Consider the following 15379-nt stretch of genomic DNA (forward strand, 5'->3'; position numbering starts at 1 on the left):
TTCACAAAATGTAGCAAATATTTTCTAATCAAATAAACTATGCTGTCATCTACTATAATGTCCCCCAAATTCATGAATAAGTAATATTATAAGGAAACATAACTAGATTTAGAAATTAACTTGTAACTCCATGCAATATGCCATAGAAGACAAACACTCCCCCGATTAACTGTATAAGTACATCTGTCCTCCATCACATAAAAGAGCTGAGTTGTTGATCTGCATCAGAACAACTAACACAGCACAAGGGAGAAAAAAATCAGAGCTCTAAGCAGCAAAGATAAAATAGAAGTGAGTACGGCATATTAACAGACTTGTGCATTTTCATAATAAATCAATCTCCTGGGTTTTCCCTAGTAAAGCAATCATATGAGATATTAAACTAATAGATTACAATGACATAGATAAAATTCTATTAATATTATACATAGATTTTGCATTTTTATTTATTTCTAAGTGAATATGTATATGTAGATATAAAATACTTTAGTAAGAAAATTCTTTGAGTGAGAGAGAAACACAGATATTATCTTCTGGAATAAATCATTCAATTTGTATTAGAGGAAAAGACTCCTTAGAGTCACAAGAAAAAAATAAACATTGAACTTAAGGACTAGAGTTAATTTTACAGCAGAGGAGAAAAGAGAAGTCAGAATTTTTTCTGGAACAGCCACAGGAGATCCACCACTAACCTGTCAGCTGAGAAATGGGAAATCTGTTCTCACATCAGATGGGTGGGAGGAGAGAAGCCTTTCCGTATCCCCACTCTGCTGCACCAGCAACGAAACAGGGATCTTGCAGCATCTGTTCAAAATCTGATGTAATCCTTTAGTGAGTATTCCCTTAGAACAATATAATTTTCTAAAGTATCAACCCTAGAGTGTGAAATTCTTCAGAGAAGGTTAAATTTTCTTCTCAGTTATCGAGTTTTGAAAATGCCACTGCTAATTACATGGAAATATTAGACACTTCATGAATCAATTTGGTAGAACTATTTAAACTGATGCAGATGGCTTCATTTATCTAACAAATCTAATCTCTCTGGCTAGGGAATCAGAATCTCCAGTTTGCTTCTGAAATTTGGTATCCTAACTTAGGGCATTGCTGGAAAAAAGTATTCTCTCAAAACTTAATTTAGAAATGATTATTTCCAGAATAAAAAATGAATAATAAAAAAATTCTTTCATATAAATAATAGATGTTACTAATGGCAAGAAAACCACACCAAACAATCAGAGTAAATATACAACCAATATATTAGGAGTACTTCTAATTTTTTTAAAAATGTATAATCCTGTGAAAAATATATTGTACTACATTAATGAAAAAGATGACATTAAATGTCCTGTGCTTTAAGTTTTGATGAATAATTCCCAAATTTTCTATTGTGAAATTATATATCCATGCAAAGACTTATATGTTAATCTTCATATCAGCCTTATTTATAATACCCCAAACTATAAACAATCTAAATTACCATCAAAAAAAGAATGGATAAACAAATTGGTGTAGCCACAAAATGGAAAATTCTCAGTGATGTAAAAGAGCAAATTCTTGATACAGGCAACAACATGGATAATCCTCAAAAAGCATTATTTTCAGTGAAAGAATGTGGGAGCAAGTCTATACACTGTATAAATCAATTCATGAAATTCTAGGAAAAGGCTAGCTGATAGTAACAGAAGCAGATCATTGGTGACCAGAGACCAGAGGTGCAGTGGGGCCCAAAGGAAATTTTTGGTGTGACAAAAATATTCTTTATCTTGACTGTGATAATACAAGTGTGACTACACATTCATTTGTATGATTAAAAGTGGTAGATTTCCATGTATGTAAGTTACATCTTCATAAAAATAAGGCAAAAAAAGTATAATCATTTAGCCCTGGTGGTTTTTAATAAAACCAATGGTTAAGGAATATGTCTGAACTAAAATGACATTTTTGGCTTATAATTTTAACAATAATTTATAGGAATGTGGAAGAAATTCTCCATTACATGTGCAGTTAAATACACTGTGATCAATTTCCTAACCTATAAAACTCTATAGAATGATGAAATGAGAAACACTCTCTCCTCCTAAAAAGGAAGCTCTGGGCACCAGATTCTGGAAGATTTCCTAGGAGAGCCCAGACTGCCCCTCATCCTCCCCTGAGGACGGGGCTAGAGCTTTCCAGGGATGACACCACTTTTTGCACGTGTTGTCACTAAATGCAGACGACCCACCAAACCCCAGAGTACAGGCTGCTGACTCGGCATCCTAAGCACAGCGTGTTCCTCTCTCTTTTACATTGGAATGCACACAGGGAGTGATAACAGGACAGAGGGTGGATCGTGGCATTTTCATAAATAAAGTATATCGAAACTACTCAATTTTATAGAGGCCAGATCCTGAGAAAGAACCATGTTCAAATAAATCTTCTATATCCTACAGGTAATTTTATGTTATTTAAAGTAATTCGGATATATTTTCTACTTATTTATTTTGGATTTAATAATTTAAGAAAACATAATAAAGTCTATTTTTCTCCAATGATATGGTTCCTTGATACTAACATACTAGCTATAGCAAGATATACTAATGAAATTGGTCCTCACGTTTATGTTCTCTTTTTTACATCTAGTAATTAAATATTTCCTTGTAACTTTCCAGCAATCTCAGGTAAATTACTGTCTCTTGGGCAATGATATATCTAGGCTATAAAAATGAATGAGTTAAACTACTATCTTTATCTTCACTGCCAACTTTAAGACTCTATGAGCTGATGTACCATGTGCATGTGCACCTATGACACGGAAGACCAGTTATACCTCCGACTGGCTGAATGGAACTAACACAGCCTCACAGTCATCATTACATTTTTTTTTTCCTTTGCGGTACGCAGGCCTCTCCCTGTTGTGTCCTCTCCTGTTGTGGAGCACAGGCTCCGGATGCACAGGCCCAGCGGCCATGGCTCACGGGCCCAGCCACTCCGCATCACGTGGGATCCTCCCGGACCGGGGCACAAACCCGTGTCCCCTGCATCGGCAGGTGGACTCTCAACCACTGCGCAACCAGGGAAGCCCCCATCATTACATTTTTAAGGGTTGATCAAGTTTAATTATTTTGGCCCAAATTATTACATTAAAACCATAGAATTACAAGCAACACATCGTTTTGCCTTACTCATTTTATGAATCTTCCTTAAGACAAATAAAAATCGTAGTAAAAGTTTCCACATACTTTCTTTTGGATTATTATTGCTCTTACTGTTATTAAATAAAGTGTGGATAAAATGTTTTAATCTAAAACGTATAGAATCAGAATCTTGAAAATATTAACTCAGCACAATGAATTAATCTATATCTGCTCAGTTGATGGCTACTATCTTATTCTTTCCCATTTGTACTCCTGGGTTGTAGGGGTGACTACAAATTAAATAGTTAATTTAAATAGTTTTATGTAAGTAAATGCTATAATGGTGGTGGTTCTGAGGAAGTAAACATCTCTCACACATTCTAGTAATATTCAAGAAAACAGAAATGAGAGTTGTTCAGGATTCAAATGCTGGAGAAATTATTCTGACTTTTCAATTATTTTGGATTAAAAATAATTTTTAAAGGTAGTTAAATGAAAAGAAGAAAATTAAGAAAGACTGGGGAAAACATTCAAAATGCTTTAGAAGTGCCAAATGATGGAAATAAAATATTTTCCAAGGCATGCAAACATAAAAAAAAAGAGAAAAAGAGAAAACAATAAGCCTACTATTGAGAAAGAGGAAGCAGGAAATAGAGGGCATTAATTATAAGTTTAAAAATGTAAATATTAAAGCCTTTGGAGACATTCCAAATTCTCTTAATCATGGGACACATTTTGTTTGCCTGTTTTTTTTTAACCCAGTAGCAATGCTAGAACTGTAGATGTTAGAAATTATATTCCTATAGGTTAGGGGTGCCTCCTCTGGTGTAAACCACAGGGAAGCACATGGGCACACCAGTTTACAGTTTATCTCAAAACTCTGACCTCAAAAAGCAAAAAAAATTAAACATTAGTATTTTCAAAGTTTAAGCAAATGCTCCATTTGAACAAAAAATATACAAAACAATACATACCTTTGCAGATAACATTTAAAAAATAAATACATTTATAAGGAGCCTAGGTGATTTGTGATAATTAGATATTAAGAAAAATTACATGAAAGTGTTTCATTTATTGACATTAGGTATGCTTGCTCCTGAAACTAGCTTAAGTGCTGGTGACAGAGAATGTCTTGTGACTGCATCCCTGGAAGTGTTCAAAACATTGTCTTGGCTGCAAAAAGTCAATGGTACAATTGATTGTGTTCATAGCAAAATATTGTGAAATAAAATTCATATTTTATGGCAAGACAAGAAAAATTTAAATATAAAAAATGTTCTCTGCCCTTTGGTCTCCTCTCTCCCCTGTACTATGCATTGTATATCTACATTAGGCATTGACCAGACCTCCCCCATCAGCAGAAATACCTGCTCAACCATAAAGAACAACATTTTCCCAGCACCAAAGAGACAACTGAAAATATAATATTCCTTCTTAGGTTTGTGGTGTGACCCACCACAATAATGCTTAGATCTGAATTGTGTGTACTCTGTCAATAATATGTCATTTAATGTACAGCCCTCTGCTCAGAAACCTAATATAACTGTGTTTTGACATCTAATGGGTGGAACAGTTCTTGGAGCTTTCTGAGATGCAGTTCCTGGGTTATAATTCTCAATTTGGTGCTAATAAAATTTTCCATTTCTTTCTTATGTTGATTGATTAATTGTTCATCAATATATAATTTCATTTGTATCCTTGGCATTTCATTTTCCTTAGTCTTTTTGACTTCCTTAGACTTTTTGAACCAATACACACAGGAGACAAAAGTGAGTTCAGGAATGTTGTTATTCATTAGACTGAGGAGCTGATGACTTCTTTGTCTTTCTGTGGGCTCTATCGCATCAGTAACTATAGCCAGAAAACAGAGCTCTCTACTATTTTATTGTTCAAGCAAATTTTCTGGTATTAATGACAATTCTACTCAGATAAAGAATATTCAGATATTTATGACTGGTAAAATTACTATTCAACTTCTGAATGACTTAGGAAGTTCAAAAACTAATAAGGGGAGAGAATACTAAGTCAAATAAACATCACAGCAACTAATGAAATTCAGAACCTGAATTAGTGCTGATAGCACACTTGAGTTAAGTACAGCATGTCTCTCTAGCACGCCCACTCTGGGCCCATTATCCTCAACTCTATCTCCAGATTCCCCAAGCTGTGCTAGAACAAGTTGTCCAATTTTCTCTTCAAAGAACATGGCTTGTATTGGGGTCAAGTTTCAACAATTTAAAACAAACATTTAACAGCATCTTTCTAAAAATATGCAAATAATAACAACAACCTTTTCATCAAAGGCTTTTCTAAGAGATTAAATATGATTATGATTTGACTTTTTAGGTAACCATTACCACTTGGTTTGCTATTAAAATTACTCATAAATTTAAAAATGAGCAAAATAAAACTATTTAGGAAATTTTTCTTTCTTATATCCAATTTTATTAAAGCAATGATATACTCATCTGGATCTACTACCTTGGTTACTAGGTATGTGGGCAAAGCAAAGATAGGGTCCAATGTGGAAAAGTAAAGTGAATATTGACATTTAAAATATATTTATACATATAACAAAAAACTCAGTTTACCCATTTTTCACCATACAGGGAGATAGACCACTAAATATATAATATATATATATAGCACTAAATAATATAAAGTATACTAATAATATATAAATGTATACCAGTACACAGAATCAGCCTAGGATTCTGCTGAGAAATTCTTATCTAATATAGGAAATTAGTAAAAAAGAAATAATGTCAAAGGGTACAGATATTGCAGATAATCTAATGATGCATAATGATGCATCCATTTTCATAACTTGATCCCATGTCTAAATTCTACCATTTATAAAAAATATAGGAAATGAATGAGAAAGCAACAAACTCGGTTAAGGTTCTCAGCACAAAAATGTGAATGGTCCTTTTCTTGGCTAAGACAAATCTTCAATGATTCAACTTGGTCAAAAAGAGGGACTAAGAAAGAAAACTGTCCCAATCTTGGTCTGAGGCAATACTTTCAGTAGGGTGCAATTTACTTCCCCTTCTGAGAACCATCTAGCATCAATGATAAAATGCCAGAGCACTTGCTTTGTCAGGTTGTAATAAAATTAAGAAGGCTTACAGAGAAATTAGAATTACCTACCCAATTAACTTTATCTGGGTTTATTAAACCAGATATTCAAAAATGCAAGGACCTTAAACCAGCTTTATGACTAGCCTAATACTTTTTAACTAGAACATTCTGTTTTTGTGTCTGGTCCCTCATAAAATGCCCCTACCAAGAAGAAATCACTAAATTGGCTTTCTTGGAAGCCTTTTCCTTTACTGGCAACTTTGAAATAAAACACTAATATGCTTGAACAAATTCAAAATAAATTGCAAGTAAAAGCAAACAAAACAACGAAAAAGAAAAAAAAAAAAACAGGTGAAAAACCAAACAAACAAATCTACACAAAAACTCAGGCGAAAAACCAAACAAACAAGCCCACACAAAAACTCAGAAATTATCAAAGTCTGTAATAATTGCCCTGAGAGAACAGTAGAAACACAACAAGAGAACAAATCTAGTATTTGGAAAATGGCTAACAAAGTTGAAAATCATTTAATTTTATATATAAAGTAGTACAAATGTGTTGCAGTTATCTAGTGTTGCATAACTAACCATTTTATTTTTGTGCATGGATTCTGTGGGTGAGGGATTTAGACAGAGCACAACGGGGATAACTTGTATCTGCTTCCAGATTCTGGGGCTGCAGACAGGAGGACTCGGGCCGCAGTGACCGCTGCCGTCATCTGTTGGGCGCCTTATGTGCACCTCCAGGGCCTGGACCACGATGAGGCAAAGGCTGAGCTCCTCTGGGACTTCCCACTGGCACCTGCAAGGCAGACTCAGGATTGTCAGCATCCTCACCAGGCAGCTTAGAGCTCCAAGAGGGGGTGTTCTTGCAAATGAGGCAGGGGGAGCACTGAATCCCCTTCCGCTCAGAAATCTGGATACAACCCCTCTGCAGTTACAAGCAGGTCACTAAAACACCCAGACTCAAGGGGAAGAGAATTAGACCCTATGCATCTCTCTCTAAAAACAGTGTCAAAGATTTTGCAGCCATCTTTAGAACAGCCACAGAATGTGGAATTTTAAATATTCCCTTTCTATATGGAGTAAATCTCATTTGAATTTTGGTTGTAATATTTTGAGGTGGAGAGTACAGCTCAAGACAAAAAGATAGGCCTTCCTCAGTAGTAGAGAAGATACATATTATAATTCTGGATTATAAAATGTGAAATGTCTAGAAATTTCTCTGTCTTCTATTTTTTAATAGCTTAATACATTTTTTAAAATCCTGCAGCATGGTGTGAGAAATTTTGATTCTGTGATTCCCTCATTTCACTCCTCATGGGAAGCAAGTGTTGTCCCAATAACAAGTGACAAGTGACAATGGAGGGAAAATGACTGCACTAGTAACATTAAAAATGTATAATCCTTGGTTTATGGCTGAGACATTAGGTCCTTGAAAGTTTTCAAATAGCAGGTCTTAACTACAAAAATTATAAAATAAATCTATAAATTGGTCTAGTTGTGAATAAAGTTAGCCTAGATGAAATTAACAATTCAAAATAATATATAACTTTGATTCACTATACATAAAACATCACCACATCAGGCTCTGTCATTCCAGGGTGGACAAAGAATGTCACCTGCCATATCAGTAAACAAAGGATGTGTGGCCATCAAGCCATCAGCCACTGCAGCCGCCCCCGACTATGCATCCTGAGGGGACTCAGGATGGAAAAAACAGAATATTGTCCCTAGATAGTTAAGGTGCATATCAAAGGAATAATTTCATTGAGCCCACACTTTTGTATCTTTCCATACATAGGCGATTGATAAATTCATTAACTTGAGAGGTCTGGTTTTACTTTAGTTAACAGTAATCTTTTGATGTTCCAACTACCTGTTTTTTGTTGCAAAAACTCCCATATAGCCTGGCTCCTCCCTTACCTCTTCAGAATGGTCCCTCAGAGATGTCTGAAAGGCTGACTCCCGGGCTTAGGTCCTCAGTTTTTCCACTGAATAAAACATAATTCTCAACTTTTAGGTGGTGCAATCTTTTTTCAGTCAACACCAGCTTATGAACAATTGAACTGGACAGATTTATGACTTTTTTTTTTCATTCCAAGGCCAAAGCACAGTACAGTGAATGACAGACTATTTATATATAAAGAGTTGAAGATGTTAATATGAAAATATTATTTCTCACTAACATCATGATACAGTTCACTCTTCAACTCAAATCTAACTATTTTAATTGTTTGGTCACTTGGAATCCAAAATAGGTTGAAATAACCTTGTATTGGTTACCATTGAAACACAAGTTTCATTGTGTCCTCACAAAATAGGTATTTGTAATGCAATGTTCCTTCTCACATATGCTACTGTTCAGGGGAGGCTTTTAGTCTGGTTCTCCAACTTCTCAGAATTCAGATCAGAGAAACAGAAGAATGCAGAGAATAAATAAAAAATAAAATCTCACCTATCTATAACTTATGATACATTCCTTGTCCTTCACACACTCAAGTGATATTTAAGCGAAGTATGCATATTCCTCTATCTCTGTTAGGAAGCCAAGATAGGCAAAGCATTCTTTTCTGCAGAAAGGACACTGAGAAAGAAATGTTGTTGATTTACTGTGCAGTTTATTAGGGGCAGAGCTAAAATTAAAATCAGAGTGTCCAGACTCTTGATTTTGTGGGATTACAAACTGCTTTGTTGTTCGGGATATTACCAAGTTGAAAGAGGAGTTTACAGTCTCAGCTTGGCTGACAAGCAGTGAGCATGGTGTCACCCCTGTACTGTGGGATTTGATGTTTGATGTGAGGCTCAGCCCAGAAGCCAAACAGGGGAAGGACACTGGGCCCAGGGTTCGCACTCACATTGCCCACGAGGCAAACAGTATCACTTTGAAGGTTTTAGTTGATTTTATTGTTGATGAAAATCAATCTTGCCATGAAATCCAAAAGGATTTACTAAAGTAGCCATCACCAAATACAGAAGACAGAGTATAAAATAGAAACTGCTTATGGTATTAGCACATCAAAGAGAGAAAGGCTTGCCTTCAGAATAATCACACATTTTCAAATAAAATTCTACCAAACAGCACTTCACTTTAAACATGTTTTAAGACCACATGTTTTAAGACCACACCCCATAATTTCAACATAGCTTATTAATAAAAATGCCAAAATATCTTTCATTACAACGAAATTTATTAGCAACCTAGTTATTTGTGATTTCCACTTAAGGACACTGAATACCTATGCAAGAAATTTGCTTTCCTCCTGTTTCCTCACTTACCTGCATGTGCTCAGGCTTTGATTTTCCCTAACCTCTCCTAACCGTTTTTCTTGGCGATAACATGTTTGTTTCTCACTCTTTTCAAAGATAAGCATTTAGAACCACTGCCTCTTCTGTTCTCCCTCACTAATCTCTGCCATCAGTATCACTAAAAATAGCAGCACTCTATCCAAAGCACCACGGTTCCCCTCAAGATTTCACAGAAGCAACTGCTGGTGACGCCGGCAGCTCCGTGGTTACTGAGAACAGGCCATATGCTGCTTGGAGGACTCAGACTTCAAAGAAATTTCTGAACTGCCAGTTAATTTCCTGAGGTATTTTGAAATATTGCAAACACACTGTATATTTTTACTTTCTAGATTTCTCTGAGAATACCTTTTATCATCACAATTGAAAAGTTAGCTTCTATTCAAGAATTTCTGGATTTTTTAATATATTTTTTTTAAATTTATAGTGTGAGTTGACATATTCTGGGATCTGACCAGTATGGGAATGAAATATAAGGTAGGGTTTTGCTACTGGATATTACTGCATTTTGTTTTGTTTTGTTTTTTGTTTCCTTCCTCTGCTTATAGAGTTATTGGCTAGGTGAACTAAACTAAAATGAGTGTTTCTCTGCCAGAGTCAAAAACAAAATAAAAACATTAAACTTGTTAGAATATTAGTATTACACTAGACCACAAGAACTGTTTTCCATATCATACTTTCCACCTACTAATTCAAAGATTTATAATTTCTTAAGTTTTTTTTTTAAGGAAATGTTCGATCAGGATATTTAATTTAATTAAAAATTCTGTGAGGGCTTGAGTCATGTCTAATATTATCTTCTATGAAGCCTGATATTTTACCTGTAGTTGAGCATGCAGCAGAGATGGAAGAAATATTCTTGCATAGTTATTTTGTCCTGACTTAGATAACTATCCAAATATCTCCTTTTATCTTAAAGAAAAGCTCAAGTTTAAGATATACATTTTGTAGCACCTTAACAGCATAACCAATACAGAAAAACAATCTGCATTATTTCCTAGAAATTTGAGGCAAGCTAGTCACTGCAAACAAGGCTATTAAACAAACACATTTGTCTACAAAGACAGGTGCCTGATGTTGGGCCTGAGGAGCAGGCTGCGGGTTCAAGCTTTGCTGGTGGGCGCAGAAGGGGCACCTAGTGATGCTTCAGGCATTTATTTATTTTTTCATTCAATAGAATGTGAAAAACAGGCTTGCAGTTTTGTGTTGATCTCCTTAATGCCTGCTGATATATATACACTACCAAACGTAAGGTAGATAGCTAGTGGGAAGCAGCCGCATAGCACAGGGAGATCAGCTCGGTGCTTTGGGACCGCCTGGAGGGGTGGGATAGGGAGGGTGGGAGGGAGACGCAAAAGGGAGGGGATATGGAAACATATGTATATGTATAACTGATTAAATTTGTTATAAAGCAAAAAATAAAAAAATAAAAAAAATAAAAAATAAATAAAAAAATAAACTTTAAATAAACAAAACTAATCTTTGTAGGCTTGAGCTACCAAGTACCACTCAATTGAATATATGCTGTTTTTCATTTCCTATTTCTATGAGATTTGCTTTTGAACAAACACAAGACAAAAAGAGAAGGTATCCTTAAATCTTGAGACTCCATGGCTCATAGTGTATTCACTGGGGCCCTAAAAGTCAGCAAATGTATCTCTCTTATTCTTTCAATCTCTCTCTCTCTGTATATGTGTTTATATTGTACTTCATATATAGGTAAGTATATAAATGCCATACATGTAGGTAGATAAATAATACATATATATTTCATTCATATATATATATACACCTGTGTGTATAAATATATACATACATTTACATATTTGTACATGTGTGTTTGGACAACTATATTTCAATGCCTATTAGAAATTCACATAGACATGTTGAGTGTGTAGTTAAACACATGAAACTAGAACCTGCAGGAGAGACTGGGAGCTGGATGTACACAGATGGAATGAGATCATGAAGAGAAGAAAGAAGTATGAAGACCAAGTCCTGGGCTTGGAGGTCTGAAAGTAGAAGAGGAGCCAGTCACAAGAACTGAGGAGGAGACAATGAAGAATGAATGAGAGTGGACCTGTCCTGTTTGTGGGAATGTAAATTGGTGCAGCCACTGTGGAAAACAGTATGGTGTTTCTTCAAAACATTAAAAATAGAACTATCATGTGATGCAGGAATCCACTCCTGGGTATTTTTCCAAAGAAAACAAAAACACTAATTCAAAAATATACATGCACTCTAATGTTCATAGCAGCATTATTGAGCAAAAGCCAAGATATGGGAAGCAACCTAAGTGTGCATCAATAGATGAATAGAATAAGATGTGGTACATAGATATAGATATATAGTGTAATATTGCTCAGCTATTAAAAAAATGAAATCTTGCCATTTGTAACAACATGGATGGACCTAGAGGGTATTGTGCTAAGTGAAATAGATGGAGATAGACAAATACCATATGATTTCACTTACATACGGAATCTAAAAATCAAAACAAATGAACAAACATAACAAACAAAAACAGAGTCATAGATTCAGAGAACAAACAGGCAGTTGCCAGAGAGCAGGGAGGGGAGAGTGGAGAGAAATCAGTGAAGGAGATTAAGAGGCACAAACTTCCAGTTATAAAATAAATGAGTCACAGGTATGAAATGTACAGTGTGGGGAATATAGTCAATAATTATGTCATATCTTTGTGTGGTGACAGATGGTAACTTATTGTTGTGATCATTTTGAAATGTATAGAAATATGGAATTTCTATGTTGTGGCCCAGGAACTAACAGTGTTTCAGGTCAATTATACTTCAAAAACAAACAAAACGAACACCTAGAAAAAGAGATCAGATTTGTGGTTACCAGAGGCATAGGGTTGGGGGAGGGGGAACTGTAGGAAGGTGGTCATATGTACAGACTCCCAGTTGTAAGACAAATAAGTACTCAGGATGAAATATTCAACATGATGACAGTAGCTAATAACACTGCTGTATGATACATAGGCATTAATCCTAAGAGTTCTCACCACAAGGAAAAAATAATTTTTCTTTATCTCCTACTTTATATCTATGAGATGACGAATGCTCACTTAACTTATTGTGATCATTATTTCATGATGTATGTAAGTCAAATCATTATCCTGTACACCTTAAACTTATACAGTCCTGTATGTTAATTGTACCTCAATAAAACTGCAAGGGGGGAACAAAGGCAAGATTAGGAGATTTTAAAAAGAAGTGATACAATTAGCCAATAAATGCATGCAACAGTCAAAGTTATTAATAAATTAAAAATTTAAATTTAAAAAAGGATGGATGAGAGCAACTGATTGCAAATTACATTCTCAAAGAATTTTGCTATGAAGGTCAGCAAAGAAATTAGGTGGTAGCTAAATGGGAATAAGTATGGTCATAAACAAAAATATGGCTACAGTTGCCAGGATAGTTATAAAGACACAGATTCTCCTTCAGAGTCATCACACTTGCATTCTCTCTCATTCTGATTTTTCTTGGGTTGGTTCCTTCTCATAATCCAGTGCTCTACTTAATCATCATACAAAACTACTACTCCCATCATTAACCTCTTTGCCCTTCCTGTTTTATTTTAATCCATAACAATTATCAATGCCTGAAAGTAGAAAATTTATTTATTCACTTATTTATTGTCTGTCTCTCCCACTGGGATGCAAACTCCAGGAGGAAATTTTTTTTTCTCACATTTATTACTGTGAACTAGAACTGCAATGACACATAGTGTGACACATAATGTATTATTTGTAAATAATTACAAATATTTCTGTAATTAATGCAGGAATATATGCCCGTGTCACTCTATAAATACACACAGACACATATATACACTTCCACTGCAGAATCAGATGAGTTTTACTTATTTGCTAGAAATATAAAATCACATAAAATATTCCTTTCTGTTCAGGTCACGTGACAGAGAAGCAAAATAGCAGCATAGCAATAAAAGTTTTACCTAGGATTTATTTTTATTTTAATCAAGTGTTTACTAAGGTAATTTTTTTCACACCCATGTCTGTGGTTTTATTTCAGCCATGTTGTCCTTAGCAGTTAAAGTCTTATCTACATTCTAAAAAGCATATTGTATAGTGGAATACATTATTATTGATGTTGTTGCTATTAAATGTTTTCATTTTCTTTCATGTTTTAAAGGAGCAATGAAAATACTCAAAGCAGAAACAAACATGATGGATCACCCAAAAAGTAATCAATATAGAAACAGGACTTTGTAACGGGTAATATCAGTAAATTAAACCTAATGGAAACTTAATAGAACAAAATTTTTTCCTTGCTAGATTTTCAAATACTTATGCTGGTACCTAACATGCTCACAGGAAAAGAAAGAATCCAATATGAACAGGAAAAAATGTCCAAATACATGGGAATGAAAAATATACACTTATTTGCTTTAAAAAAAATATGGAGAGACTATGCAGTGACTCTGGGTATGCAAAGCTGACTAGGATATTTCTCTGGCCCATGGAAGCTAATAGTTTAATGAGAGAAACAGAAAATTTCAATAAAATATGTTTTATGGTTAAGTAAGCCTATTACAGGAGTTCAGGAGACCCTGCCTAATCTAAATCTTAAAGAATGTGTGAGAGAAAAAAAGCATGAAAAATGAAGTTTCTGTTGTAAGACTTTGAGATATCTGGAGAACATAAAACAACAACAACAACAAAAATTAAAGAATATAAGAAAATACAGACATAGATACTTTTTGAATAAATCTCTATAAATAGTTATTTTAACACAGAATACTAACACAGCAAAAATCGCTATCACTTTATAAAATGGGAAAATGATGTAGTTCAGATGCAAAATAAATCACTTCAAATATCCAAGTTGCTAATAATTTTTAGCTTATTTTTCTTTGGGGATCAGGTGAGTTGTTTAATATCACTGAAGCATTTCAAGACATAAGTGAAATTCTCTTAGATTTGCAGATAAGTATTTGAAATTGCTTCAGGTAAGAGGATCTGAGTGAAATAGATCAGAGAGATAAAATGAGGGAATGATACAGTGGATGGGATCAGGCGATACAGCTGAAGAAAAAACAGGGATCGGGTCAGGGAATTAAAGAAAATGAGCACACACATATAGAAACATCCTACGGAGGACACAGAAAAAAATGAAAAGATTTGACAGCAACCTACACAGAGGACTGAAAAGAATAAAAATACAGAATTACATGTTTTGGGAGAAAAAGACCAGTAATTGATTTTTATGAAAATAGAGGAGACAACAGAAAGTGCAACAGAGTAGTCCCAAAGGGTAAAATTCATGGAACATAATTGGAGGACAGCTCATATTTGCTTGCAGATGTGACCATCCTGTTACAGGTAACTCCCTGTGTGTGTTAAGTATCAAATTCAAAGTTCATACCTTTGCTTTATCTCTCATTGATCCTTTGCCCAGGATAGACATTTTAGCACCTGTTTCTTCCTGTAGCCTCTTCAAGGAGTTTCCTCTTGGTCCAAGCAATTTCCCCACAAAATTGAACTAGGAAACAAAATCAATAGAATGTCTGTTTTAAATAGAGAAAAGTAATAATTTACACCAAGCATAACTGATGGGTTATAGGTTTTTCAATCTTTACCATGGAGAAGAGAGTTATGCCATTCAGATACCCAAACACACACACACACACACACACACACACACACACACACACACACAGAGAGAGAGAGAGAAAACCATCTCAGACCTCTAAGATCAGATCCACTTTTAAAAAGACACTTCTTTCCAACGGAATGCCAAAGTCAGCAATATTTTGAACATATCATTTACTCATATAATCACATAGATAAATAAATTACTCAAGAATGAAATTAGGGAGAAGCACTAGGG

At 34.7% G+C, this 15379-nt stretch overlaps 1 protein-coding gene across 1 annotated transcript in view; it reads right to left on the bottom strand.

Annotated features, from left to right (window-relative positions):
* KHDRBS2 (KH RNA binding domain containing, signal transduction associated 2) overlaps positions 1–15379 on the bottom strand; it is a gene marked incomplete at its 3' end in the record, with an annotated part of 651690 nt that overhangs the window by 416949 nt on the left and 219362 nt on the right. The window contains exon 3 of the mRNA XM_082639746.1: positions 14915–15031. Coding sequence (XP_082495872.1) covers positions 14915–15031 — 117 coding nt within the window. The remainder of the gene's footprint in view (positions 1–14914; positions 15032–15379) is intronic.

Source organism: Mesoplodon mirus (assembly GCF_964341445.2).
Source record: "Mesoplodon mirus genome assembly, chromosome: 12".
Taxonomy (NCBI): domain Eukaryota; kingdom Metazoa; phylum Chordata; class Mammalia; order Artiodactyla; family Ziphiidae; genus Mesoplodon; species Mesoplodon mirus.